Here is a 27,349-nt window from a genome sequence, read left to right as displayed (position 1 = left end):
TTTCTAACAAATCTGTTGCTCTCTCCATAGTACCGGAGAATGGTGTTTTTGTCATCTTACCCATAAGGCATGGTTCGCAAGTACCAAGTGATTCATAATCAAGTGGTTCCAAAAGCCCATCAGTATGGAGTTTCTTCATGCGCTTTATACCGATATGACCTAAACAACAGTGCCACAAATAAGTTGCACTATCATTATCAACTCTGCATCTTTTGGTTTCAACACTATGAATATGTGTGTCACTACTATCGAGATTTAATAAGAATAGACCACTCTTTAAGGGTGCATGACCATAAAAGATATTACTCATGTAAATAGAACAACCATTATTCTCTGATTTAAATGAATAACCGTCTCGCATCAAACAAGATCCAGATATAATGTTCATGCTTAACGCTGGCACCAAATAACAATTATTTAGGTCTAATATTAATCCCGAAGGTAGATGTAGAGGTAGCGTGCCGACTGCGATCACATCGACTTTGGAACCATTTCCCACGCGCATTGTCACCTCGTCCTTAGCCAATCTTCGCTTAATCCGTAGTCTCTGTTTCGAGTTGCAAATATTAGCAACAGAACCAGTATCAAATACCCAGGTGCTACTGCGAGCTCTAGTAAGGTACACATCAATAACATGTATATCACATATACCTTTGTTCACCTTGCCATCCTTCTTATCCGCCAAATACTTGGGGCAGTTCCGCTTCTAGTGACCAGTCTGCTTGCAGTAGAAGCACTCAGTTTCAGGCTTAGGTCCAGACTTGGGTTTCTTCTCCTGAGCAGCAACTTGCTTGCTGTTCTTCTTGAAGTTCCCCTTCTTCTTCCCTTTGCCCTTTTTCTTGAAACTAGTGGTCTTGTTAACCATCAACACTTGATGCTCCTTCTTGATTTCTACCTCCGCAGCTTTCAGCATTGCGAAGAGCTCGGGAATAGTCTTGTTCATCCCTTGCATATTATAGTTCATCACGAAGCTCTTGTAGCTTGGTGGCAGTGATTGGAGAATTCTGTCAATGACGGGATCATCTGGAAGATTAACTCCCAATTGAATCAAGTGATTATTATACCCAGACATTTTGAGTATATGCTCACTGACAGAACTGTTCTCCTCCATCTTGCAGCTATAGAACTTATTGGAGACTTCATATCTCTCAATCTGGGCATTTGCTTGAAATATTAACTTTAACTCCTGGAACATCTCATATGCTCCATGACGTTCAAAACGTCGTTTTAGTCCCGATTCTAAGCCGTAAAGCATGGCACACTGAACTATCGAGTAGTCATCAGCTTTGCTCTGCCAGACGTTCATAACATCTGGTGTTGCTCCAGCAGCAGGCCTGGCACCCAGCGGTGCTTCCAGGACGTAATTCTTCTGAGCAGCAATGAGGATAATCCTCAAGTTACGGACCCAGTCCGTGTAATTGCTACCATCATCTTTCAACTTTGCTTTCTCAAGGAACGCATTAAAATTCAACGGAACAACAGCACGAGCCATCTATCTACAATCAACATAAACAAGCAAGATACTATCAGGTACTAAGTTCATGATAAGTTCAAGTTCAATTAATCAAATTACTTAAGAACTCCCACTTAGATAGACATCCCTCTAATCTTCTAAGTGATTACGTGATCCAAATCAACTAAACCATAACCGATCATCACGTGAGATGGAGTAGTTTTCAATGGTGAACATCGTTATGTTGATCATATCTACTATATGATTCACGCTCGACCTTTCGGTCTCCGTGTTCCGAGGCCATATCTGCATATGCTAGGCTCGTCAAGTTTAACCTGAGTATTCTGCGTGTGCAAAACTGGCTTGCACCCGTTGTAGATGGACGTAGAGCTTATCACACCCGATCATCACGTGGTGTCTGGGCACGACGAACTTTGGCAACGGTGCATACTCAGGGAGAACACTTCTTGATAATTTAGTGAGAGATCATCTTATAATGCTACCGTCAATCAAAGCAAGATAAGATGCATAAAAAGATAAACATCACATGCAATCAATATAAGTGATATGATATGGCCATCATCATCTTGTGCTTGTGATCTCCATCTCCGAAGCACCGTCATGATCACCATCGTCACCGGCGCGACACCTTGATCTCCATCGTAGCATCGTTGTCGTCTCGCCAATCTTATGCTTCCACGACTATCACTACCGTTTAGTAATAAAGTAAAGCATTACATCGCGATTGCATTGCATACAATAAAGCGACAACCATATGGCTCCTTCCAGTTACCGATAACTCGGTTACAAAACATGATCATCTCATACAGTAAAAATCATGCCTTGACCATATCACATCACAACATGCCCTGCAAAAACAAGTTAGACGTCCTCTACTTTGTTGTTGCAAGTTTTACGTGGCTGCTACGGGCTTTAAGCAAGAACCAATCTCACCTACGCATCAAAACCACAACGATAGTTTGTCAAATAGACTCCGTTTTAACCTTCGCAAGGATCGGGCGTAGCCATACTTGGTTCAACTAAAGTTGGAGAGACAGTCGCCCGCAAGCCATCTATGTGCAAAGCACGTCGAGGGAACCGGTCTCGCGTAAGCGTACGCGTAAGGTTGGTCTGGGTCGTCTCGTCCAACAATACCGCCGAACCAAAGTATGACATGCTGGTAGGCAGTATGACTTGTATCGTCCACAACTCACTTGTGTTCTACTCGTGCATATAACATCAACATAAATAACCTAGGCTCGGATGCCACTGTTGGGGAACGTAGTAATTTCAAAAAATTTCCTACACACACGCAAGATCATGTGATGCATAGCAACGAGAGGGGAGAGTGTTGTCTACGTACCCAACGCAGACCGACTGCGGAAGCGCTGACACGATGTAGAGGAAGTAGTCGTACGTCTTCACGATCCAACCGATCAAGCACCGAAACTACGACACCTCCGAGTTCGAGCACACGTTCAGCTCGATGACGATCCCCGGACTCCGATCCAGCAAAGTATCGGGGAAGAGTTCCGTCAGCACGACGGCGTGGTGACGATCTTGATGAACTACAGTAGCAGGGCTTCGCCTAAACTCCGCTACAGTATTATCGAGGAATATGGTGGCAGGGGGCACCGCACACGGCTAAGGAATAGATCACGTGGATCAACTTGTGTGTTTCTGGGGTGCCTCTGCCTCAGTATATAAAGGAGCCAAGGGGGAGGGGGGCGCCGGCCTAGGAGGAGGGCGCAGGAGGAGTCCTACTCCTTCCGGGAGTAGGACTCCCCCCCAATCCTATTCCAACTAGGATTCCCAAGGGGGAAAGAGGGAGAGGGGTGGCCGGCCACCTCTCCTAGTCCTAATAGGACTAGGGGAGGGGAGTAGGCGCGCAGCCCTTATGGGCAGCCCTTTTACCTTTCCACTAAGGCCCACTAAGGCCCATATGGCTCCCGGGGGGTTCCGGTAACCTCCCGGTACTCCGGTAAAATCCCGATTTCACCCGGAACACTTCCGATATCCAAACATAGGCTTCCAATATATCAATCTTTACGTCTCGACCATTTCGAGACTCCTCGTCATGTCCGTGATCACATCCGGGACTCCGAACAACCTTCGGTATATCAAAATGCATAAACTCATAATATAACTGTCATCGTAACCTTAAGCGTGCGGACCCTACGGGTTCGAGAACAATGTAGACATGACCGAGACACGTCTCCGGTCAATAACCAATAGCGGGACCTGGATGCCCATATTGGCTCCTACATATTCTACGAAGATCTTTATCGGTCAAACCGCATAACAACATACGTTGTTCCCTTTGTCATCGGTATGTTACTTGCCCGAGATTCGATCGTCGGTATCCAATACCTAGTTCAATCTCGTTACCGGCAAGTCTCTTTACTCGTTCCGTAATACATCATCTCACAACTAACATCTTAGTTACAATGCTTGCAAGGCTTATGTGATGTGTATTACCAAGAGGGCCCCAGAGATACCTCTCCGACAATCGGAGTGACAAAACCTAATCTCGAAATACGCCAACCCAACATGTACCATTGGAGACACCTGTAGTACTCCTTTATAATCACCCAGTTATGTTGTGACGTTTGGTAGTACCCAAAGTGTTCCTCCGGTAAACGGGAGTTGCATAATCTCATAGTTATAGGAACATGTATAAGTCATGAAGAAAGCAATAGCAACATACTAAACGATCGGGTGCTAAACTAATGGAATGGGTCATGTCAATTAGATCATTCAACTAATGATGTGACCTCGTTAATCAAATAACAACTCATTGTTCATGGTTAGGAAACATAACCATCTTTGATTAACGAGCTAGTCAAGTAGAGGCATACTAGTGACACTTTGTTTGTCTATGTATTCACACATGTATTATGTTTCCGGTTAATACAATTCTAGCATGAATAACAAACATTTATCATGATTATAAGGAAATAAATAATAACTTTATTATTTCCTCTAGGGCATATTTCCTTCACAAACCTATAGGATGCAAATGGGTATTTAAGAAGAAGCTTAGGCCTGATGGTACTATTGAGAAGTACAAGGCTCGACTCGTGGCTAAGGGTTATAACCCAAAGGAAGGTGAAGACTTCTTTGATACTTACTCACACGTGGCTCGACTGACCACTATTCGAGTACTACTTTCACTTGCTGCCTCACATGGTCTTCTCGTTCATCAAATGGATGTTAAGACTGCTTTCCTAAATGGAGAGTTAGAAGAGGAAATTTATATGGAACAACCAGATGGGTTTGTAGTAGATGGTCAGGAAGTAAAAGTGTGCAAGTTTCTGAAGTCTTTATATGGACTTAAGAAAGCACCCAAGCAGTGGCATGCGAAGTTTGAAAGAACTTTAACAGCCGCAGGCTTTGTTGTAAACGAAGCTGATAAATGTGTGTACTATTGCCATGGTGGGGGCGAGGGAGTTATCCTTTGCTTGTATGTTGATGACATACTAATTTTCGGAACAAATCTGAAGGTTATTAAGAAGGTCAAGGATTTCCTATCTCGTTGCTTTAAGATGAATGATTTAGGAGTGGCTGATGTCATTCTGAACATCAAATTGTCGAGAGATGATGATGGTGGGATTACATTGCTTCAATCTCACTATGTGAAAAAGATCTTAAGTCGCTTTGGCTACAGTGACTGCAAGCCCTCTTCAACACCATATGATGTTAGTGTGTTGTTTTGAAAGAATCGAAAATTGCTAGAGACCAATTGAAATATTCTTAGATCAGTGGCTCGCTTATGTATTTAACTAGTGCTAAAAGACCTGACATCTCTTTTGCTGTTAGCAAACTGAGCCGGTTTGTCTCAAAACTAGGAGATATGCATTGGAAAGCTCTAGAGAGAGTTTTGCATTATTTGAAAGGCATTGCGAATTATGGAATTCACTACACTGGGCACCAAAGGTGCTTGAAGGGTATAGTGACTCAAATTGGATCTCTGATACTGATGAGATAAAGGCCACGAGTGGATATGTATTCACTCATGGAGGTGGCACTGTTTCTTGGAAGTCTTGCAAGCAGACCCTCTTAACAAGAACAACAATGGAAGCAGAACTCACAGCACTAGATACAATTACGGTTGAAGCAGATTGACTTCGTCGGCTTTTGAATGACTTGCTGATTGTTGAGAAACCTGTACCAGGTATCCTTATGAACCGCGGCAATCAAACTGTGATCACGAAAGTGAACATTTCAAAGGATAACATGAAGTCATCAAGACACGTTCAGAGAAGGTTAAAATCTGTCAAAAAAATGAGAAACTCCGGAGTTATTGCATTGGATTATATCCAAATGTCTAAAAATATGGCAGATCCTTTTACTAAGGGTCTATCACGTAATGTGATAGATAATGCATCGAGGGAGATGGGTATGAGACCCACAATATGAGTTGTTCACAATGGTAACCTATTCTTTGTGATCTGAGATCCCGTGAATTAGATGTGGAAGACAGACTATTGGTCAACTAAGAGGAGAGTATCCTTATTGTTAACAATACCATTCCATGAAGATGCAATACTCTCCTAAATCTGCATGACAGATTGATGTATATCTTAATGTGTTCTAAGTGGCTCATTGAAGTAGAGATGTTGTCCTGCAGAATATCTTTTAAAGAACACACAATATGAGTCTGATTGTTAAACGTCGCAATCTATGAGAGTAGAGTTCTCTCCAGTAAACTCATGAAAGGTCTCGGAGTATGGCGCATAAGCTCCACCCGCGGGGAAGATCCACGGTAGGCCAGTATCGGTCAAGGCTTTGTGTGAAACTAGATTCGTAGAAAACTTGCAGTTCAAGGCCCAGTCCACTGTTCAAGTTGCTTACTAGTGTAGCATAGAGTTCTAGGTGGAAGTTCAACTTAATAGTCTCCACTGCAGTACCGGTATATAAAACAGTGTTTTGGAACCAAAGGCAAATTTTGTGTACCTCTGGGATCTGGTGGGGGATTGCAGGAATTTTGTCTATTTTAGGCCAAGCCCAATAGCAGTTTCAAAAATTCCTAATAAATCCTAGAGGCCCACGCAACCCATTCGTGCAAGGCAAGAGGTGGAATTAAGGTTTAGTCCCACATTGCTAATTTAGAGGGAGTTGGACCTCTTTATAAGGGAGGTTCTTTCCCCACTTGTATGAGTATGAGAACAAGAGGGACATCCACGCGCGCTCCTCCTCCGCCACCCGCCTCGTTACGACGCACCGTGGGTTGCGGGAATGAGCCGTGCCGATGTCTAAATTTTTGCCACGCACTACGGGTATACGAAAGGTCACTCGGGAGCTGGAAAGTTTTGCTGTAGTGGATACTGAATACGAACGCTGCACCCTTTGGCTGCTGCTTGTTCGTTTCATCTCTCTCGTTCCCTTCACCTCCCGGCACAGCCTCTCGCATCCTTCAGTTGCGCCTATAAAAGGGAGGTCACTCCTCTCAGAGAGACGCACCAGAAGATCCTCTTCCTCTCGCCACAAAGTTCCTGACCACTTCGCTGCTGCTACGATCTTCCCCATCCCGGCTTGCGGCGTGCACCGCAGGTCGGGACAGTAGGCCTCTGAAACTCCACCTCTTTGAGTCCTGTACGGGAGAAGGGTGATAAGGTTTTTGAGGAGCGCTCGGCGCGACTACTGACTTCTTCGTCATGGACGCCCCGGACTCCTACGACTACTTCCCCGACGACGACTTCTTCCCCGACGTCGACAACCTCGTCGACGACATGGCTAGCGAGGACACCGACCCCAAGACCGGTGCTTCTGCTCCCGTTCCCGGTTCTTTTGATCTCGTTCCGTACGTTCTCATACTCTTTATGTTAGAGATTCTATCACAATTTCTTGCTCCAGTGTCTGTTCTAGATGTGTTTCATTCTAGTTCATATATGCAGATGCTATTTACCTTCTCTCTATCAGTTTGCATGACTTACTTTATCTTTGCTATATTAGTCATGCGTTATCTAGTATTTCCGTTAATAAAATTATTTGATAAATTACTCATATTTCCAATAGGCCCTCGGCGCGCGGTGAGGCGGGCCGGGCATTGCAGGAGGTGGCGCGCTGGACGTGAAGATGGGGATTGAGAGGGCAGGGGCGTGCGGGTGGCTGGGTTACTTTTTGAGTGAAGTCTATTTTAAACTTTGAGGTTGTAGAACTCGTCGAAATGGAACCTTCACCTTAAAATCTCTGAAGTTTGTACCGTATAGTCATGATCCCGGTCTGATCCCAACCCTCTCAATTAGTTTAGACCAATTTGATACATCTGGAAAAATACAATCCCGCTGGGATAATTTTCAACTCTCACCGATTAAGTGGACCCATGCGTCATATTAATCTTCGCGCTGGGAATGGATCAGAAGCACTCCTGTGCATGCGTACATATACGCGTCTAGCCGGCGGCCAGAATTGGTCAAGCAACTTGCTGTGTTGTACGTGCGTATGTGTTCTGCTGTATACTTGTGCATGATTACCTCGGAAGGTGCTTGGCTCGTGTATTATTTCTGTCTCACCGTACTAGTCACTGTGGCGACCGACGCCGTCCGGGCTGTACCGACAAGACCAGCATGCGCACGCTGCGGTGAATTCCATTCCTCGCACTGGCAATACCTGCATTGTTCGCCTGCGCTCCATGCTCGTTCATGGCGGCGGCCCGGAGAGCCGTGGTCACACGCACGTGTTGGAAATATGAGCAAATTACTACGAGATTTAATCCGAATAAACAGAAGATAAATCATGACCACAGCAGCAGAGATTAAAGTAATCATGCGAACTAGCATAGCAGATGAACATATCATATCTAGGGCACATACTAGAAGCATGAATTCTACCACGATCTCGAACAGGAAGGATAGAATCACATATGCTGCAGCGGGTGCAGCACTGCCGGTGTTGACGTTGTCGCCCATGTCGTCGAGGACGAGGTTGCCGAGGTCGGGGAAGAAGTCGTCGTTCGCGAAGTCGTCGCTGCCAGCAGTCGCGCGAGTGCGCTCCCCAAAAACCTGATCGCCCCTCTCCCGTACAAGATCACGAGAGGCGGGGTTCCGGAGGCCTGCTGTCCCTTCTCGCGGTGCACGCCGAAAGGGGGGATGGAGAAGACTTGCTTGGCGGCGCAATCATCTGGAACGATGGTGAGAAACCATACGAAGCGGCGGCGGCTAGGGTAGACGTCTGCCTGACTATATAGTGCGGGCCGGATAGGTCGTGGGAGTAAACCCCACGTCCGAGTCGTCACGATCCAAAAGAATCAGAAACAGTTCAGTAATTAACGCGTCCGTTAATTATTAATTAATGACTCATTAATTTTTCCATGTAGCAAAAATATAGACAACGTGCATAGCTCTGTCCTCGGCTCGGCTCAATCCCGCGACGCGGCGCGGCGCGTCGTGACGAGGCGAGGCGAGGCGTGGCGTGGCGAGCGAGGAGGAGGAGCGCGCGTGTAGGTCTCCTCTTCTCATGCTCATACAAGTGGTAGAAGAGCTCACCTTATAAAGAGGTGCAACTCTCTCTCAACTTCCGGGGTGGGACTAAACTTTAGCCTCACTCACTCCACTCACATGTGTGCATGAGTTGGGCTTTGGGCCAAAGGCCTACTGGCAAAATTCCAACAATCCCCCATAAAGTCTCATTGGCACATCTCATCATTTAGTTCCAAAACATTGTTTTATATATCGGTGCTTAGTGAAGACTGTGAAGTTGAACTTCCACTTAGAAATTTATGCTACACTAGATCACAACTTGAATAGTGGACTATGCCTTGAACTACAAGTTTTTTGTGAAACTAGTTTCACACAAATTCTTGACTGATACTAGGCTGCCGCAAGGCTTCCCCGCGGGTGGATCATATACGTCATACTCCAGGGCCTTTCATGAATTTATTAGAGAACACCCAATTCTCACAGACTGCGATGTTAACAGTCAAATTCATATAGGTGTGTTCCTCAGAAGATATTCTGTAGGACAACATCTCTGCTTACCCGAATAAGCCACTTGGAACACATTAACATAAGTATCAACCTGCCATGCAGATCAGGAGAGTATTGCATCTTCACGGAGTGGGATAATTAATATAGGGATACTCTCCTCCCAGCTGACCAACAGCTTGTCTCCCACTTCTACTTCACGGGATCTCCGATCACATAGAGTGGTTTACCACTATGGACAACTCATGCGGTGGGTCTCAAACCCATCTCCATCGATGCATCTATCACATTACGTGATAGACCCTTTGTGAAGGGATCTGCCAAATTTTTCGACGTTTGGATATAATCCAACGTAATAACTCCGGAGTTCCTCAATTTTCTGACAGATTTTAGTCTCCTCTTCACATGCCTTGAGGACTTCATATTGTCCTTAGAACTGTTTATCTTGACGATCACAATTTGATTATCACAGTTCATCAGGATAGGGGGTATTGGTTTTTCAACCATAGGTAAGTCCATCAAGAGTTCACGAAGCCACTCTGCTTCAACAGTGGCAGTGTCTAATGCTGTGAGTTCTGCTTCCATAGTTGACCTCGTTAAGATGGTCTGCTTGCAAGACTTTCAGGAAACAGCGCCACCACCAAGTGTAAAAACATAACCACTTGTGGCCTTAATCTCATCAGCATCAGATATCCAGTTTGAGTCACTATAACCCTCCAGTACCCTTGGATACCCGGTGTAGTGAATCCCATAGCTCGCGGTGCCTTTTAAATAGCGCACAACTCTCTCAAGCGCATGCCAATGATCATCTCCCAGTTTTGACACAAACCAACTCAGCTTGCTCACAGCAAAAGAGATGTCAGGCCTCGTGGCACTCGCCAAATACATAAGCGAGCCAATAATCTGAGAATACCTCAGCTGATCTCTAGCAATCCGTCGATTCTTTCGAAGCAACACACTAGCATCATATGGAGTTGGAGAAGGCGTGCAGTCGCTATACCCAAAACGACTCAAGACCTTTTCCACATAATGAGACTGAAGCAGTGTGATCCCACCATTCTCATCTCTCAACAGCTTGATGTTTAAGATAACATCAGCTACTCCTAGATCCTTCATCTCAAAACAGCGAGATAAGAAATACTTAACCTCCTTGATTAAATCAAGTTTGGTTCCAAAGATCAATATGTCGTCGACATACAGACAAAGAATAACTCCTTCGCCCCCACCATGGCGATAGTATACGCACTTGTCACCATCGTTTACTACAAAGCCGACAGCAGTTAATGTTCTTTCGAACTTCTCATGCCACTCCTTAGGAGCTTGTTTAAGGCCATATAAAGACTTTAATAACTTGCACACCTTTCCTTCTTGACCAGATACTACAAAACCATCTGGCTGATCCATGTAAATTTCCTCCTTCAACTCTCCATTGAGGAAAGCCATCTTAACGTCCATTTGATGAACGAGAAGACCATGTGAGGCAGCCAGTGATAGTAGCACCCGAATTGTGGTCAGTCTAGCCACGGGTGAGTAAGTATCAAAGAAGTCTTCACCTTCTTTCTGGGTATAACCCTTGGCCACAAGCCGTGCCTTGTACTTTTCAATCGTACCATCAGGTCTAAGCTTCTTCTTGAACACCCACTTACATCCTACAGGTTTGCACCCATAAGGACGGTCAGTGATCTCCCAGGTACAGTTAGCTAAGATGGAATCCATCTCGCTACGTACAGCTTCCTTCCAGTAGTCAGCATCAGGAGATGCATAGGCTTTTGAAATAGTCCTGGGTGTGTCATCCACGAGGTACACAATGAAATCATCACCAAAAGACTTTGCAGTCCTCTGTCTCTTACTCCTCATAGGAGTTCCATTGTTACCCTCAACAAGATTCTCAACATGTTCCATCGCAATGGTGGGTTCAGGAATTACAGTGAATTCCTCACTAGATGGAGTAGGTATCTCCTGATTCGATGAACTCGACATATCCTTCATAGGAAATATGTCCTCAAAGAAAGTTGCATCATTTGATTCCATAATCGTACCAACATGCATGTCGGATACCTCAGATTTTATTATCAAAAATCTATAGTCGATGCTATGAAAAGCATAGCCTAGAAGAACACAATCCATGGTTTTTGGTCCAAGCTTGCGCTTCTTTGGAATTAGTATATTGACTTTCGCCAAACAACCCCAAGTACGTAGGTAAGAGAGTTTCAACCTTTTCCTTTCCCATTCCTCAAATGAAGTCATGGTCTTATGCTTTGTGGGAAATCGGTTTAGGACATGACACGCAGTCATTAACGCCTCCCCCCACCATTCCTTGGATAGACCTAAAGTGTCTAACATGGTGTTAACCATATCAGTTAGAGTTCGGTTCTTTCTTTCGGCTACCCCATTTGACTGGGGTGAGTAGGGAGGTGTCCTCTCATGGATTATACCATGTTCTGCACAAAACAGATCAAATTCATTGGAAAAATACTCTCCACCACGATCGGACCTAAGCCGTTTAATTTTTCGATCAAGTTGGTTATCTGCCTCAGCTTTATAGTTTTTAAAGAAAGTCAAAGCCTCATCTTTTGATTTCAGAAGATACACATAACAATATCTAGTGGAGTCATCAATCAACGTCATGAAGTATCTCTTTCCACCTTTTGTCAACACGCCATTCATCTCACAAAGATCAGAATGTATAAGCTGTAGTGGCGCCAAGTCTCTTGCCTCTGCAGTCTTATGGGACTTGCGAGGTTGCTTAGCTTGCACACATACTTGGCACTTGGAGCCTTTGACAATAGAGATTTTCGGAATTAAATTCATATTGGCTAACCGCGTCATGCAACCAAAGTTAATATGACAGAGTCGTGAATGCCAAATATCAGACTCATTATTGTGGCAAACATTATTAATAACTTTAATGCAAATATCTGACAAAGATAGGCGGAACAAGCCTCCGCACTCATAGCCTTTTCCAACAAATTGTCCACACTTAGAAATTACAACTTTATTGGATTCGAAAACCAACTTAAAACCATATCGACATAAACGGGAACCGCTAATGAGATTTTTATTGATGGACGGCACATGATGAACGTTCTTCAGACGCACAGTCTTCCCCGAATAAACTTCAGATCGACCGTACCAACACCTCGAACGATGGCATGTGACCCGTTCCCCATCAGCACAGGTGAAGTCCCTGTTGCCTGGTAAGAAGAAAACATGGAGGTGTCAGCACAAACATGTACATTGGCACCGGTGTCAATTAACCAATCAGGGGATTGAAATACTGAAAGGATGGTAGGAAAAATACCGTACCCTGATTCCTTCATATCAGTATCACCGATGACAACATTAGCGGACTTGCCGCTCTTCTCATGTTCGCGCTCCTCAAAGCGGTTAGGACACTTCGAAGCCCAGTGATTAGGATCATCGCAGACATGGCAAAGTCCCTTTCCCTTCTTATGAGAATTCTTCTTGAAGTTGGTAGAATGTGATGGCTTGTTCTTTGTATCAAACTTGCCTTTGCCCTGAGTTTTCTTCTTATTGTTTTTGAACTTGTTGGGCTGGGAGTTCTTCTTCTGTACCATATGGGCACTAGAACCTCCCTCAGCAACTCAAGCACGTGTGTCCTTTGCTCTCGCCTTCTCTTCAACATCAAGAGTACCAATGAGATCCGCAATGGAAAACTCCTGTCTCTTGTGTTTCAGGGAAGTAGCAAAATTGTTCCACGAAGGTGGAAGCTTGGCAATGATGCCTCCGGCAACAAATTTGTCCGGCAACACACACTTGAAGTACTCAAGTTCTTTTGCGAGCGACTGTATCTCATGAGCCTGCTGTACAACAGGGCGCTCATCAGTCATCTTGTAGTCATAGAATTGCTTCATGACGTACAACTCGCTGCCGGTGTCCGAGGCACCAAACTTGGCCTCGAGCGCAGCCCACATGTCCTTGCCGTTGTCAAACGACATATACGAATCCACAATGGAGTCATCAAGAACACTCAGAAGAGCGCCTTTAAAGAGGGTATCGATCTTCTCAAAAGCTTTCAGCTGTGCTGGATTAAGATCGCCCTCAGGCTTGCCCTTGATGGCATCATAGCAGCCCATGGTCTGAAACCAGTAGACTGCTCTCGTGCGCCACCTCAGTAATTAACGCGTTCGTTAATTATTAATTAATGACTCATTAATTTTCCCATGCAGCAAAAATATAGACAACGTGCATAGCTCTGTCCTCGGCTCGATCCCGCAACTCGCGGCGCGTCATGACGAGGCGAGGCGAGGCGAGGCGAGGCGAGGCGTGGCGTGGCGTGGCGTGGCGAGCGAGGAGGAGGAGCGCGTGTAGGTCTCCTCTTCTCATGCTCATACAAGTGGTAGAAGAGCTCACCTTATAAAGAGGTGCAACTCTCTCTCAACTTCCGGGGTGGGATTAAACTTTAGCCTCACTCACTCCACTCACATGTGTGCATGAATGGGCCAAGAGAATTTCAGAATTTTAGTTGGGCTTTGGGCCAAAGGCCTACTAGCAAAATTCCAACAGCACGCACACACCACGTCAAGCTACTCGATGAGGTGCTACCCCATGAACAGCACGGCCAGGGGAGCACCGATGTGCGGCCACCATTTCATCATCTTCTCTCCTCCACTCATGATGAGACCGCAGAGGCGCAGACTCCTCGGCATGGGGCGTACTACTGGCGCGCGGCCTGGGTCCTGGCGTGGACTGCAGCCGTGCACGACGGCGCACAACGCGTACGGCAACGCGGCACAGACACGGCTGATTTCAGGAGAGAGAGAGAGAGAGGCACTGGGAATAGTGGATGGATTGACACGTGGGGTCAGGATGTAAGTGAGACTAGATTCTGATCCTGGGTGGGATGCAATGTTTCCCGATGGTTCAGGGTCGGGATCAGACCGGGATCATAAGTACAAGGTACAAACTTGGATTTTGAGGTGAGGGTTTATTTTAGACGAGTACTTTTCTTCTTTTATGTACCATGTACTGGTTCAGGTTGATTTATGCATTGCGGGTTAAATATCCAAAACTATAGGGGCTGTTTTGTAAAAAGGCATAAAGAACAACCATAAGCAATGTGTGGTTTATTATTAGGGAGAGATGACTGCGGTAGCACGACGGCAAAGGACACTGAGGACATCGGTGACAGGGAAGGCGAGGGTGACGAGATTGGTAACTCCCACTCGGTTGTGGGCGGATAAGACAACTTCTAATCTAATCAACAAAAACAGATGGTAGCCCATCGGAGTGGGGCCAAAAACATTTAAGATAGGGCACTTGTGCAAAATTCTCTCAAAAGGTCGAATATATGAGACTTATATGAGGAAAAAGTCACTAAACAAACATGTAGAAACTTGAGAATTGTTCACGTAAAAAAATCCATCAAGATTCATAAGTTATAAACTTTGTGCAACAAACCCTGCATAAGAACTTTCTTTTTTGCAGGAATAATTAACTAGACGGGCTTATACTTATGATGATACAAAAAAAATTGTTGCATGATCATTCACTTAATTTTTGTCAATACAGTTGCTGGTTCAGAACAGAGATGGTTGAACTAACTGCAAGGACCTTGAACCTTTTAGTTCACATAGTGGAGTGGAGACCCTACAAGTGACTGACATCACTGGGTCTATAAGTGGACATATGAGATGCCACTTATAATCATACTCAAACCAAATCAACAGCTTGTGAGAGGCTTGCTATTTATCAAGGTATCCTATATTTCAGAAAATTACTACTTTATGTTTTTTTTTTCTCTCAAGGGCATGGCAAATTGAAGTGCTTTGGGGAGGCATTCTCTGTACTGGAAAGGGTGTCACGTGAATGCCAAGGCGCGCCAGCCATTACCGCTTCAATTTCCCTGATCTCTCGGGGGCAGTTAGTCAGGTTCTTGCATCCTTGTGCCGTCACATACTGCAATGATATACTGCATTATTAGTGTGGAAATGAACAACAAATGGTAAAGGTAAATGCAATATGGATGCTACAGAAGCGAATGTTGAGCTTGGCTCCTATAACTTGTACTACTTGAGAAAGAGAAAATCTGCATTAGATTAGAAGTTTTTGGTACTCAACAAAATATGCTTATCAAGCTCCATGAGGTTCACTAAGAACAAAAACGAAGATGTAAAGTTGATGGAAACTTGCAATAGCCAGGGTAACCCTGGCTCATGATCAACTTCCAAGAAAAACCGGCCAACTTACAATTTGAAGAGTTCTGCAAATTTCGGAATATATGGGTATATGGTAATGGTACTAGCCACAATGTCCCATATAGTTACGTAGATGTATTAGGATCAAGTAATACATGCTATGTGGCTCTAAGCAAATTCTTAAGTTCCTATTCACACTAATCGTTACAGTGAGTACGGTTGTGGACATGAAGCTATTACTCATTGTAAAACTAATCCCTCTGTTTCCCTAAAAGTTGTTATTTTGGGCATATGGGAAGTCAAACTTTCAAAAAAATTGCTACCAGTCTATTGAAGAATACATTGACACGATATCTACAATTCACACGTAAATTTGTATCAAAATGTACTTCCGATGTTCCAAACTGGATACTTTTTTGTGGTTTTTAGCATCAAATTACAATAGAACATAGTGGTCAAAGTTATTTTAGAGATTGTGTTGAGAAAAACAACTACTCCCTCCGTCCCATAATATAAGAACGTTTTTGGCACTACATGGGACAGAGGTAGTATCATGGAACCTGAGGAAGTAGTTAACGCCATGCCCAAAGAGCCTCACTGCCTTGGTTTTCTAATGGGGAGCACTCAACAGAACTCCCCTTTCTATACCAAAAGAAAGTCCAGGACAAAGATTATTCAAGATTCACACTTCCCCTGACTGATGTTCGACTCCCAAGGTCTATCAATGCATATTTCATCCATCTTGTGTTTCTCACAGCCTACGTCTTTCGATAGTTAATATTAACATAACTAATTTTTTCGACAAAGGGTAATATATCAATATCAAGATCACCAATTACACCCTGCCTCTGCAACGACACAATATCAAGACCAAGTCGAGACTTCGAGAATACACACAGCTAAAAAAGATTAAAAATAATAAGGAAAACAAAGAGAGGCGATTCTGCCAAACAACTTGAAACAGATATAATATAATGTATTTGATTTATTTTCTACGTACTATAAGTTAGCCATTATAAGTAGGAGTGCACCAACAGTAAAGAAATCATTATGGTGTAATGCATTTCTTGGGTTGTATTGTCATGTATCAGAAAAGCGCAACCAACACATACCATATTACTTTCAACCCGAACACCACCAGAGCTTTTGTAAATTTCTATCTTCTCCCAGTTGAAAAACTTTGAGGAAATTGGGTCATCCCTGGCATGCCTCAGTAAAGTGTCGATGAAATAACAGCCGGGCTCGACCGTAATAACCTGCAATACATACCACAGGAGCTCAAATGTTTTGTTATAAGACAAGTAGAAAGACTACAAGCGGAAAGGTTCTCAGGGCGTTTATGCACAATGTTTTCAAAAAGTAGTTTGCCTATTAATAATCGACAAGGACAGAAAAGGGAATACTTTCCAAAGTGAGAATTCCATAGACAGGGAAACACACAAAACTAAGCACCAACAATTTACCTATACATCATGATGTAGTCTGTGGAAAAGATAATATATTAACACAAGAGTTCATGAATTACCGAGTAACATGGCATCCCAGTAACTTCTCAAACAAGTGTGCATAAAATGAAAGAGCACTGCGTGCTACTAAATTTGAATAAATTTATCATAAAAGGTAATTACTTACCATGCCTTCTTTAAGTTCTCTGATGGTCCGCAAGGATCTCAATCCTGGCTCCTTTGGCCTCTCTAAGCCCTAAGGTCGAGAAACAAGCATTAGTCTAAGTTGAAAGGAGGTAAGTATATGAAATGATTAAAATGAATGCATGATAAAGTCGGAATCTAACCTCGGGGTAGCCTCCGGGATCATGGGTGTCAATTCCAAGTAAATGCCCAAGACCATGAGGCATGAAAACAGCACCCAACCTTCGGTTCATCATTGCAGCAATATCACTGAAATAAATGATTATGGGAAACAGATAAATCAACAACAAGCTTGACATATTATCATATATAAGTTCAATAAGGACAAATAATTAGATCCCACACGCACCCATGAATAATATTTTCTTTCTTTAGGGACTCGAGTATTGTCTGCTCTGCCAGCCTGCAAAAAAGTTCAAATGATGCTTAAACAATTAAAGACAATGATAGACAATCAGAGGGAGACACAAGTGTGATTTGGTTATAGTTAAACAGATTGACACATTAGGCTAAAAGAGCTGAAAAATTACTTCCAAGTATTTCTCTCGAACCCAATTTGACCACTCAGATACAATAATAAATAATCTTTAGACCAAGCACACTTAATGATTGTATGCAGATTGTAAATTGTACTACATTAAAGCACAATCATTTCTCATAAACCACATTTGACAACAGAAAAAAAACATCAGGGATGATTAAAAATTGCATGGTTCTATAAGTGAGGACAGATAATTCTTACTTGTGCATATCGATCCATTTTACTCCAGGCTGCATATGTGATATCACATCATTATGAGCCTTAAGGACAGCCTGTAAAACACAGTCAGTCTTGTATCAATAAAGAATTAAAAAAGCTAAATGGATATGTTAACCACCAGGTACTTACATTGTATATCACTGTCTGGTTTCTGTTGAATTTTCCATTTATCTAAAAAGACATAAACTCATTCAGATATAGCATTACAAGACAAACACTATATTAAGATGTGATAAACAGAAGACTGCGACAGTTTATATCGAGGTTATTAGTTCCAGTCCAGATGCAATAATTACATCAGCTATGACTCGATGTCAGTCCTTGTTGAATAAAAAATAATCCTAACATATCATTGGACTGAACTGAAAAATAAAGAACCCGAGGGTACGGTGTAAATAACACTTTTAACAATAAATTACAAAAGCTGATATTGATATTGGAAAAGAGTATCAAAATAGCGGTATGAATATTCCAAACGACTTACAGGGTATGAACATGTGATGTCAGAACCATAGAAATTGTATTCAGCTCCCATGTCCATTAGAGCCATGTCTCCATCATTCAACGTCTGAAAATGTAGTAGATAAGTAAGTATGAGAAAAGGGGAAACTGCGTACTCCTCCCCTAAATAAGGTAAACATGTTATAGAGCATAGGCTTCAGGACACCGAGTGCGGATTTTTGGAGGCCGAGCTCCAGTGAGCTCGGTATTTTGAAAAAAAATCAAAAAGCGTATTTAAAAGTTCCAAAAAAATCTAAAAAAAATATCATGAAAACTTATATGTATTCCGCAAGAACGTGTTAAATTTTGTCGAAAAATGTTGTGATTTGTAGGCTGTACAAAAATAACAAATTTCTGGCCCAATAACAAAAATAAAAGGCCCATTAAAAAATGTGTATTTGTCTTTTTCCTGTAGGCCACATGTAAACGTATAATACTGTGAAATTTTGCATATACATAGTATACATGTGCATGTGTGTTCAAAAAATAAATTTGGAATTTTTCGTGCTCAAACGAGCTCACTGGAGCTCGGCCTCCGATGGCATTTTCCGTCAGGACACCCCCTTATCTAACCACTCATTTTTGGATCGCGATTCGTGCAAGTACTTTTGTCTTTTTTGTTTCTCCCATATGGAACAACATGTGAACTTCAAACTTGGCAGCTCAACAAAACATTCATACTAGAATGTGGCAAAAAAGCTTTCGGAATTTTTCGTGCATCACAAATATTAAAAAGTACATTTTAATAAAAAAAATCTCATTTCGTATATTTATGTATGACCAAAAAATCTGAAAGTTTTTTCCCACATTCTAGCTAGAATGTTTTGGTGTCTTTCAAAGTTTGAGGTTCATATGTTGTTTTATTTTGAAGAAACATAAAAGAGAAATTTTGGTGTCATAAGTTGGGTTGTCTAGCACAGATATTAAAGCATGTAAACCTGTTGTAGAGCATAGGCTTCAGGACACCCCCTTATCTAGCCACTCATTTTTTCCACGTCCCCCTAAATAAATCATGAACACCCAATAATACTTCAAGACCCTCCATAGCTATTCCTTCATTCGATTTCTATCCTATGGTTCATATGTTTGGTATTATAGTTTTCCCTTTATTACTTGATTAATTGGTCCAACAAAACATTAAAGATAGTTAAATTATGGTCCTTCACCAATCCAATTGTACAAGTTTCATTCAAAATTGTTCAAAATTGTCTAACTCTCACTGTGAACATTATCACCTAATGCTGACACACATATGCTTCAAGTGGAGATTATTTTCTTCGGACACGCTAATGATGGTAGCAGACATGATACAACATTTAGTTCATGAATCTCATAGGCTATTTGTTTAATTAAATGAGATACCAACCAACCTATGATCATCTCATCACTGTTTGCATTTCTCCAATATGCATGAATTATGAACATTGCTCAAACTTACAAATTTCAAGATCTCATGGTACTTAACAACTATATACTTTACAAATTTTTTCTTAAAAAAATCAGTTAACAAAGAAAAAGGTACGTGAACCCTACTGTCTGAAACTAAAATAAAGCTAGCATACCCTTTTCCAAATAGCTAGTATTATGAGAACTAATCATTCTCCTAAGATTTTTGAGCTATGGAAAACATAATCTAAATTTGGTCGCCAGTGCGATTTATAAGATCGAGCAAGCAAAATAACACCAAAAGTAAGCTATTGGACATAAGCATCATACTTCCTCCATTCCCTTATACATGGCCACAAACTCATATTACAGGTACCAAGATAAAATTTAATGATTGCTTTGTAAGTCAACTTTTCTTCTTATTAACCGGAATCATTAATACGCCATAAGCATGCAACGAATGAATGGAAAGGAAATAGCTAAGTGTCATTATGACTACATGCATGTAATTATTAAAAAGTTGCTAGTAGGAGGAAACATCATTATTTTTTGCCTCGGTTACTGTTGGTGGCCTTGTATTGATGCAAAATGTATTTTTGATAGTGGCCTTGTATAAGGGAATGGAGGGAGTAGAAAAGTGTACCCGGTCATTTGGAGCTCCGGCATGTCCATAATGAAGAATGGAACTGTAAGATAAGCACTAGAGTTATATAGCAAACAAGATATTCCAACTTGAACAAACTCATATACAATAGGCATGGGCCTATCATTTTGAATTAACTAAGAAAACATTCCTACATAACTTTCCATAGCTATTCACCTATTCAATAAACAAATAGGCAGTGTTGTGAATATAAATAAGTGAACTTGAAAAGAGAGATCTGCTGAAATTATTTAAAGTGAGTAGTTTATTCCGACACTAAAACTCCATACTAAGATGTTTTCTCATACCACTAGAAGTTCATGGTGTTAGAGAATTTAAAGAAAATTTTCTCCAAGCTTCATCTAGAAACAATGCATAAAACTACGTATACAATTGGCATTGGGATGGTGATTTGATATTGCGATATGCACATTAGCACAAGTGACAACTTCTACATATATGTTGCACGAAAATGATTAGTAAAACAATTAGTGACAATTTCTACATATTTGTAACTACTTATTACTTGCGTCACATTTGACATTAATATGTAAAGTAAACTCGCCTGTTCTCTCCAGTAGCACATATACATGTGTAGGAGCAATGTCGACAGCCTCTGTACCTAGATGCACCAACAAAGATGCTTTCTAACTGATACTCCTTCATGCCTGGTTTTATCTGCCTCATAACCTTGTAAAATGCCAAGTTAACAATCAGAAGTGTTTAATTTAACTCTAAAAAATATTAAGTATGTGAGTTGGAAGTAGTAACACCTAAATGATAGATATACATAGTGAATATTTCTGCGAATAGGATGTCTATAAAATAATACCACCAGTGAAGGTGGAAAAATTATTAGCATTGATAACTCTTTATACCTCAATGTGTGCTTCTGAGCTGACATCATTAGCATATTGAATGAGGGCAAGCTCCATGTCAGATTTTATAACACGACATTCAGTTAAGAGAGGATGAAGCGTGCTTAAATCAGTGTCAAATTTCTCTATCCCCTGACATGGACAAAGAAAATGCATGGTAAGTTAGTAACCCAAATACGTACATAACAAAAAAGACAAAAGGTGTGGAAGAAATTTACTTCCTTATACTTCGGTATGTATACCATATCACAAAATAGTATGGATTTTTACTTCAAGATGTAGTTGAGGTCAAAAAGAACATATAGTAATGCAATAGGAGTATTTATTAATGTGAGAGATTGCGCTTTCCAGTGACAATGCCTGACAACACTATAAAACTAAGCATTGAGATTCAAAAGAACATGGTAATGCAATATTAAAACGAATGATTGCGCTTTATAGTCATGGTGTTTGGCAAAACTACAAATTAAGCATGTATTTCGTTTCATGCAAGTGTGGCTAATTATATATCACATACCTCAAAACTAGCAGGCTTTGAGTAATTTCCGCTGTCAGTATTCTTGCCATATAAGAGAAAGAGAAGGGGCGTCTCTCCATGCTCACTAAATTGACTTTGGAGAACCTGTGCAAGCTCATCAACATAGAACACAAAATCGACCTTGTACCTATCCTGTACATATTGAATGAAATATTATTTAAAACGGAGTGTAACGGCACATGCACAGTTTGGTCTCTAGAATATTAAGTACCTTGAAGTAAGGTAATGTGTTTACACCCATCCAAACAGCGTGGCCAGGTGACAACCTTGGAGCAAATAAAATTGATTGTCCAGAGGCAATGTCCTATATGAACAATAAAAGGGCAAGTTAGAATCATGGCATGAGATAAGCATGCATGAATTCACCTCATAAAGGATGACTTGTGGTAACACTAGAAGTTATAGAAGAGTGTTGGGCTATCCCTCAACACGGAGGTTCAGCCCAAGAAAATTAATCGCATATATTACAGATATCCTTCTTATTTGGTTGAAGTTATCCGCAAAATTCATTACAAGTGTGTTATGCATATTTGCACGGATTGGTACATTGATTTCCAATGAGAATCCCATCAAGAAATTGCTAGATGATTCTAATCTATATAAGCAGTAATTAAGCACATACGGCATGCGTTACATGCCGTGGAAGTGGAAGGCAAACAAAATTGGTACATGGACGCGGGATGTGCCATGAGAGAGAAGAGAACTTACGACTGCACCATAGAACCCCGGCTCTTGCACTCCGAACAGATAAGCGAAGTAGCTCTCCTGCCTGGAGACATTTAACAATACCAATTATGTATTAATTCAATCTGCTATGCATTCGGGAAACGGCAAAAGGGAGGTGGGGACAGGCGCGTTCACCTGAAGAGCTCGACGTAGTCGCTGCAGTAACGAGTCTGCTCCTCGCCGCCCTTCAGAGTTGAGAAGGGTAGACGTACCAGATTAAGGGAGGAACATCAATAGGGATACGATAGGGAGAGATCGACGGAACAAGCGTAGAAACGAACCTTGAGAAAGGCGACGCCACGGAGAGGGCGGGCGGAGGCGGAGAGGTGGGCGCTGAGCGCGGCGACGAGGCGCTCGCGGTTGCCGGCGTGCAGCTCCATGGACACCCCGGGTGGAGTAAGGGAGGACTTGCTCATCTTGCACGCCAGGCGCCTGCACGTCCTACAGGTTTTATGTCGGCGATCGAGATGGCTCCCAGCCCTAGTGGAACGGAACCCCGGCGCGTGTGCAACTTGGATCTATGGGTGGGAGGAACCGTGGAACAAGACGCGGCGCCCGGCCCGAATATATAGATGAGGAGAGGAAATCTTCGGCATAGTCGAAAGGAAAACGGAAACAAATTAATCCTTAGAGATACTATAAGCTGGGTGTGTCTAGGGCATATCTAGATGTGCTTTAATTATTACACATCTAAGTGAGTGAATCAAGTATAAAGAGGAAAAGAAAAAAGAAAAAGAAAAAATATCCACACGAATCTCAACGCAAGATCAATGACATAGGACTTAGATGTGCAATACTTATGACACATCTAAATGTGCTTTAGCAAAACTGATACTATAAACTCGCTGGGAATCGGAATGTCAAAAAAGAAAAACTCGCTAGGAATCGGATTCCTGTTGAATCCTTTTTTTTTTTTTGAGGAATCGAGGCTGTAAGCATTGCGTGGGCCGTTTTGACAATGGTAATGCAAGATCGCTAGACGGTTGGGCCATAGGCCCATACGTCGGTAACTCGTGCGTTCCTGCTACCGACTGAGAGCAACGGCGAATCTGGCGCTGCAGGCGCCCGTTAATGTGTATTTTGCAAACGGGCGCCTGCAGCGCCCCGCGCTGGGCCGGCCCGTATAGGAGTTTTTTCTTCTGTATTTCTTCTGTGTTTTTAATCCGCAAAAAAAGAAAACGGGCGCCTGCAGCGCCCCGCGCTGGGCCGGTCCGTATAGGAGTTTTTTCTTCTGTGTTTTTAATCCGCAAAAAAAGAAAGCACTTGCGGAGATTTGAAACAGCAACCTCCCTCTTCAGTACAGACTGGTGCAACAACCCAGCCAATTACTCGGATGTGGTTAATTTGAACCTTTCATTCCCCTTATCTTTCCCATTCCGTTTCTTCTTCTTTTTTTCATTTTATTTCGTTTTCCTTTTTCCTTTTTGTTTTCTATTTTTTCTATTTTATTCTTCCTGGGTCAATAAACTATCTTGCAGATACGTGAACTTTTTCATCAAATCGATGAACTTATTTTAAAATTAGATGAACTTTTTTTCAATTTTTGTTGTTGTTTTTAAAGATCCATTAATCATTTTTCTGATGAACATTTTTTTCAAAACCGTTGAACTTTTCTCAAAATCAATGAACTTTTTTCGTATTCGATGAACTTTTTCTAATTATGATGAACTTTACTCAAATTCGATGAACTTTTCTCAGATTCATTGAACTTTTTCCAATTATGATGTACTTTTCTCAAATTTGATGAACTTTTTTTTGATTCGATGAACTTTCTTCAAATTCAATGAACTTTTTTCCAAATTCGAGGAACTTTTATCAAATTTGATGAACTTTTTTTCTAAATCAATGATTTTTTTTCAATTTTTCCAAATCTGATCAACTTCTTTTTGAATTTGTGATTTTTTTAAATATTTATGAAATTTGAAAAAAAAAGTTCATCAACAAATGAAAAAGTTCAGCGATTTGAAGAGAGTTCACAAATATGAAAAAAAAATCATCAAATAAGGAAGAATAAAAAACTAGAAAACTAAAAATGAAATAAAGGGAAAAAAGGTAAAGGAAAAGGGAAAGAATATAAAATGAAAAATATGTAATAGTTCAAACCCGCTCAAGGGGTAGAGTGGTTAGTGCAACCTAGCACAAAACATGTGGTCGCAGGTTCGATACATTTGCTAGTGTAATTTTTCTTTCCCTTTTTCCGCGCGCACCGTATTGGGCCGGCCCAAGAGCGCAGCTGCGTGGGCGCCAAAACTCCTAGTTGGTGCTGAAGGCGCTGTGCGAGCCCGCAAAACACGTTTTCTGAAATTGACACATAGCTCAAATGTAACACAGAAATATGAATTTAAATAACATAAAGAATATTATGAATCCAAATTACAATAATTATTCAAACCATCAAAGTAAACTGATAATTCAATACAACAATTGTCCCAATTACAACAATGATACCGATCACACATGAATTAAATGAAATGAATGTAAAATTGGCGGGTGCCTTTGCCAATGGTGCTCAAGTCCTTTGACCATGCCTCTGCCAGTGGTACTCAATGAAATCCTCCTGAAGATGATGGTGGGTGTTTGCATCATCAATCTGTCGGGATGTCTGAAGGAATGCTTGTATGCGGTTAGGGTCTCTAACTAGTTTGACACGGCTGCCGACATTGTTATAGAAGAGCTCCAAGTTCATGTCCCTCTCATCTTCGACGGTCATGTTATGAAGAATCACACAACATGTCATGATGTTCTTCTAGGTCGGCTTGTCCCAAAAGCGAGCAGGACCATGAACAATGGCAAATCTAGATTGCAAAACCCCAAAGGCTCTTTCAATATCTTTTCGGACAGCCTCTTGTACCTTTGCAAATTCAATATGCTTCCTAGTCTTGGGCTTTTTGATGCTCTTCACAATGTACACCAAGAAGGGTAAATACCATCTGCAAAATAGTACCCTTTTGTGTACTCATGCCCATTCACCGTGAAGTTGCAAGAAGGAGCATCATCACTAGCAAGTCTAGCAAACAAATGAGGCTGTTGCAACACATTGATATTGTTGAGAGTACCCGACATACCAAAAAACAATGCCAAATCCATAAATCCTCAGATGCAACGGCCTCTGGCGCAATTGTTGCATCACGAGACTTGCCACAATACTGCCCGTGCCATGCCTTCGGACAATTTTTCCAAGTCCAATGCATGCAGTCAATGATTCCTAGCATGCTGGGCCAACCTCGTTTCTCATTTGCTGCCATCAATTTTTTGGTGTCTTCCTCGTTGGGTGCACGAAAATAGACAGGACCAAAGACGCGGATGATCACGTTGGCGAACCTACACACTAACTCAATTGTAGTATCTTCGCCAATGCGAAGATACTCGTCAGCACAGTCAGACGGAACGCAATAAGCAATCACCCGCATGGATGCGGAGATTTTTTGATATGCTCTAAAACCCAACAAGCCCGCGACGTTTCTCCTTTGAGTAAAAATCCTAGAATTGGCCTCGCAAGCTTGCACAATTTTTACGAAGAGGGATCGGCGCATTCGATACCTTCTCCGGAAGAGGTTTGATGGATAGGTAGGATTGTTCGCGAAGTAGTCTTGCATCAACATCTTGTTCCTGAGAATAAGGTTGCGACGGATGCAAAGAAGGCCGACGGTCGATCCTCACCGTCTCTTGCAGGTTCGGTCCTCGACCTTCTTCACGGCCAGGACTGCCACCACCGTCTGCTGTCGGTGGCGCTCGAGCATGGACTCCATGTTTGAGTCGTCGGACGAGGATGAATCGTCGAGCAAAAATTGTTGGGCAGGGCTCAAATCCATCTACAAAAAAACCGCATCTGAGTTTGCTAGCGTAATTTTTCTTTCCCTTTTTCCGCGCGCACCGTATTGGGCCGGCCCAAGAGCGCAGCTGCGTGGGCGCCAAAACTCCTAGTTGGTGCTGAAGGCGCTGTGCGAGCCCGCAAAACACATTTTCTGAAATTGACACATAGCTCAAATGTAACACAGAAATATGAATTTAAATAACATAAAGAATATTATGAATCCAAATTACAATAATTATTCAAACCATCAAAGTAAACTGATAATTCAATACAACAATGTCCCGATTACAACAATGATACCGATCACACATGAATTAAATGAAATGAATGTAAAATTGGCGGGTGCCTTTGCCAATGGTGCTCAAGTCCTTTGACCATGCCTCTGCCAGTGGTACTCAATGAAATCCTCCTGAAGATGATGGTGGGTGTTTGCATCATCAATCTGTCGGGATGTCTGAAGGAATGCTTGTATGCGGTTAGGGTCTCTAACTAGTTTGACACGGCTGCCGACATTGTTATAGAAGAGCTCCAAGTTCATGTCCCTCTCATCTTCGACGGTCATGTTATGAAGAATCACACAACATGTCATGATGTTCTTCTAGGTCGGCTTGTCCCAAAAGCGAGCAGGACCATGAACAATGGCAAATCTAGATTGCAAAACCCCAAAGGCTCTTTCAATATCTTTTCGGACAGCCTCTTGTACCTTTGCAAATTCAATATGCTTCCTAGTCTTGGGCTTTTTGATGCTCTTCACAATGTACACCAAGAAGGGTAAATACCATCTGCAAAATAGTACCCTTTTGTGTACTCATGCCCATTCACCGTGAAGTTGCAAGAAGGAGCATCATCACTAGCAAGTCTAGCAAACAAATGAGGCTGTTGCAACACATTGATATTGTTGAGAGTACCCGACATACC

At 42.1% G+C, this 27,349-nt stretch overlaps 1 protein-coding gene across 1 annotated transcript; it reads right to left on the bottom strand.

The window, feature by feature from the left end:
- Positions 1 to 14,778: 14,778 nt before the first annotated feature.
- On the bottom strand, positions 14,779 to 23,217 carry LOC125507039 (uncharacterized). Its single transcript, XM_048671736.2, has 16 exons — positions 22,899 to 23,217; positions 22,753 to 22,802; positions 22,600 to 22,660; positions 22,103 to 22,195; positions 21,871 to 22,023; positions 21,354 to 21,485; positions 21,041 to 21,165; positions 20,476 to 20,518; positions 18,430 to 18,513; positions 18,075 to 18,116; positions 17,928 to 17,998; positions 17,535 to 17,588; positions 17,329 to 17,434; positions 17,169 to 17,237; positions 16,649 to 16,792; positions 14,779 to 15,297 (listed from the first exon to the last, which is right to left on the bottom strand). The coding sequence occupies exons 1-16, from the start codon at positions 23,031 to 23,033 to the stop codon at positions 15,142 to 15,144; spliced, it is 1,518 nt and encodes a 505-aa protein (XP_048527693.1). The 5' UTR covers positions 23,034 to 23,217; the 3' UTR covers positions 14,779 to 15,141.
- Positions 23,218 to 27,349: the final 4,132 nt, after the last annotated feature.

This window comes from Triticum urartu, chromosome 5A, assembly GCF_056163025.1.
Source record: "Triticum urartu cultivar PI428250 chromosome 5A, HENAU_Tu73, whole genome shotgun sequence".
NCBI classification, from domain to species: Eukaryota; Viridiplantae; Streptophyta; class Magnoliopsida; order Poales; family Poaceae; genus Triticum; species Triticum urartu.
Note: the sequence above shows the minus strand (reverse complement) of the source record. Positions and strands in the feature narration are given on the sequence as shown.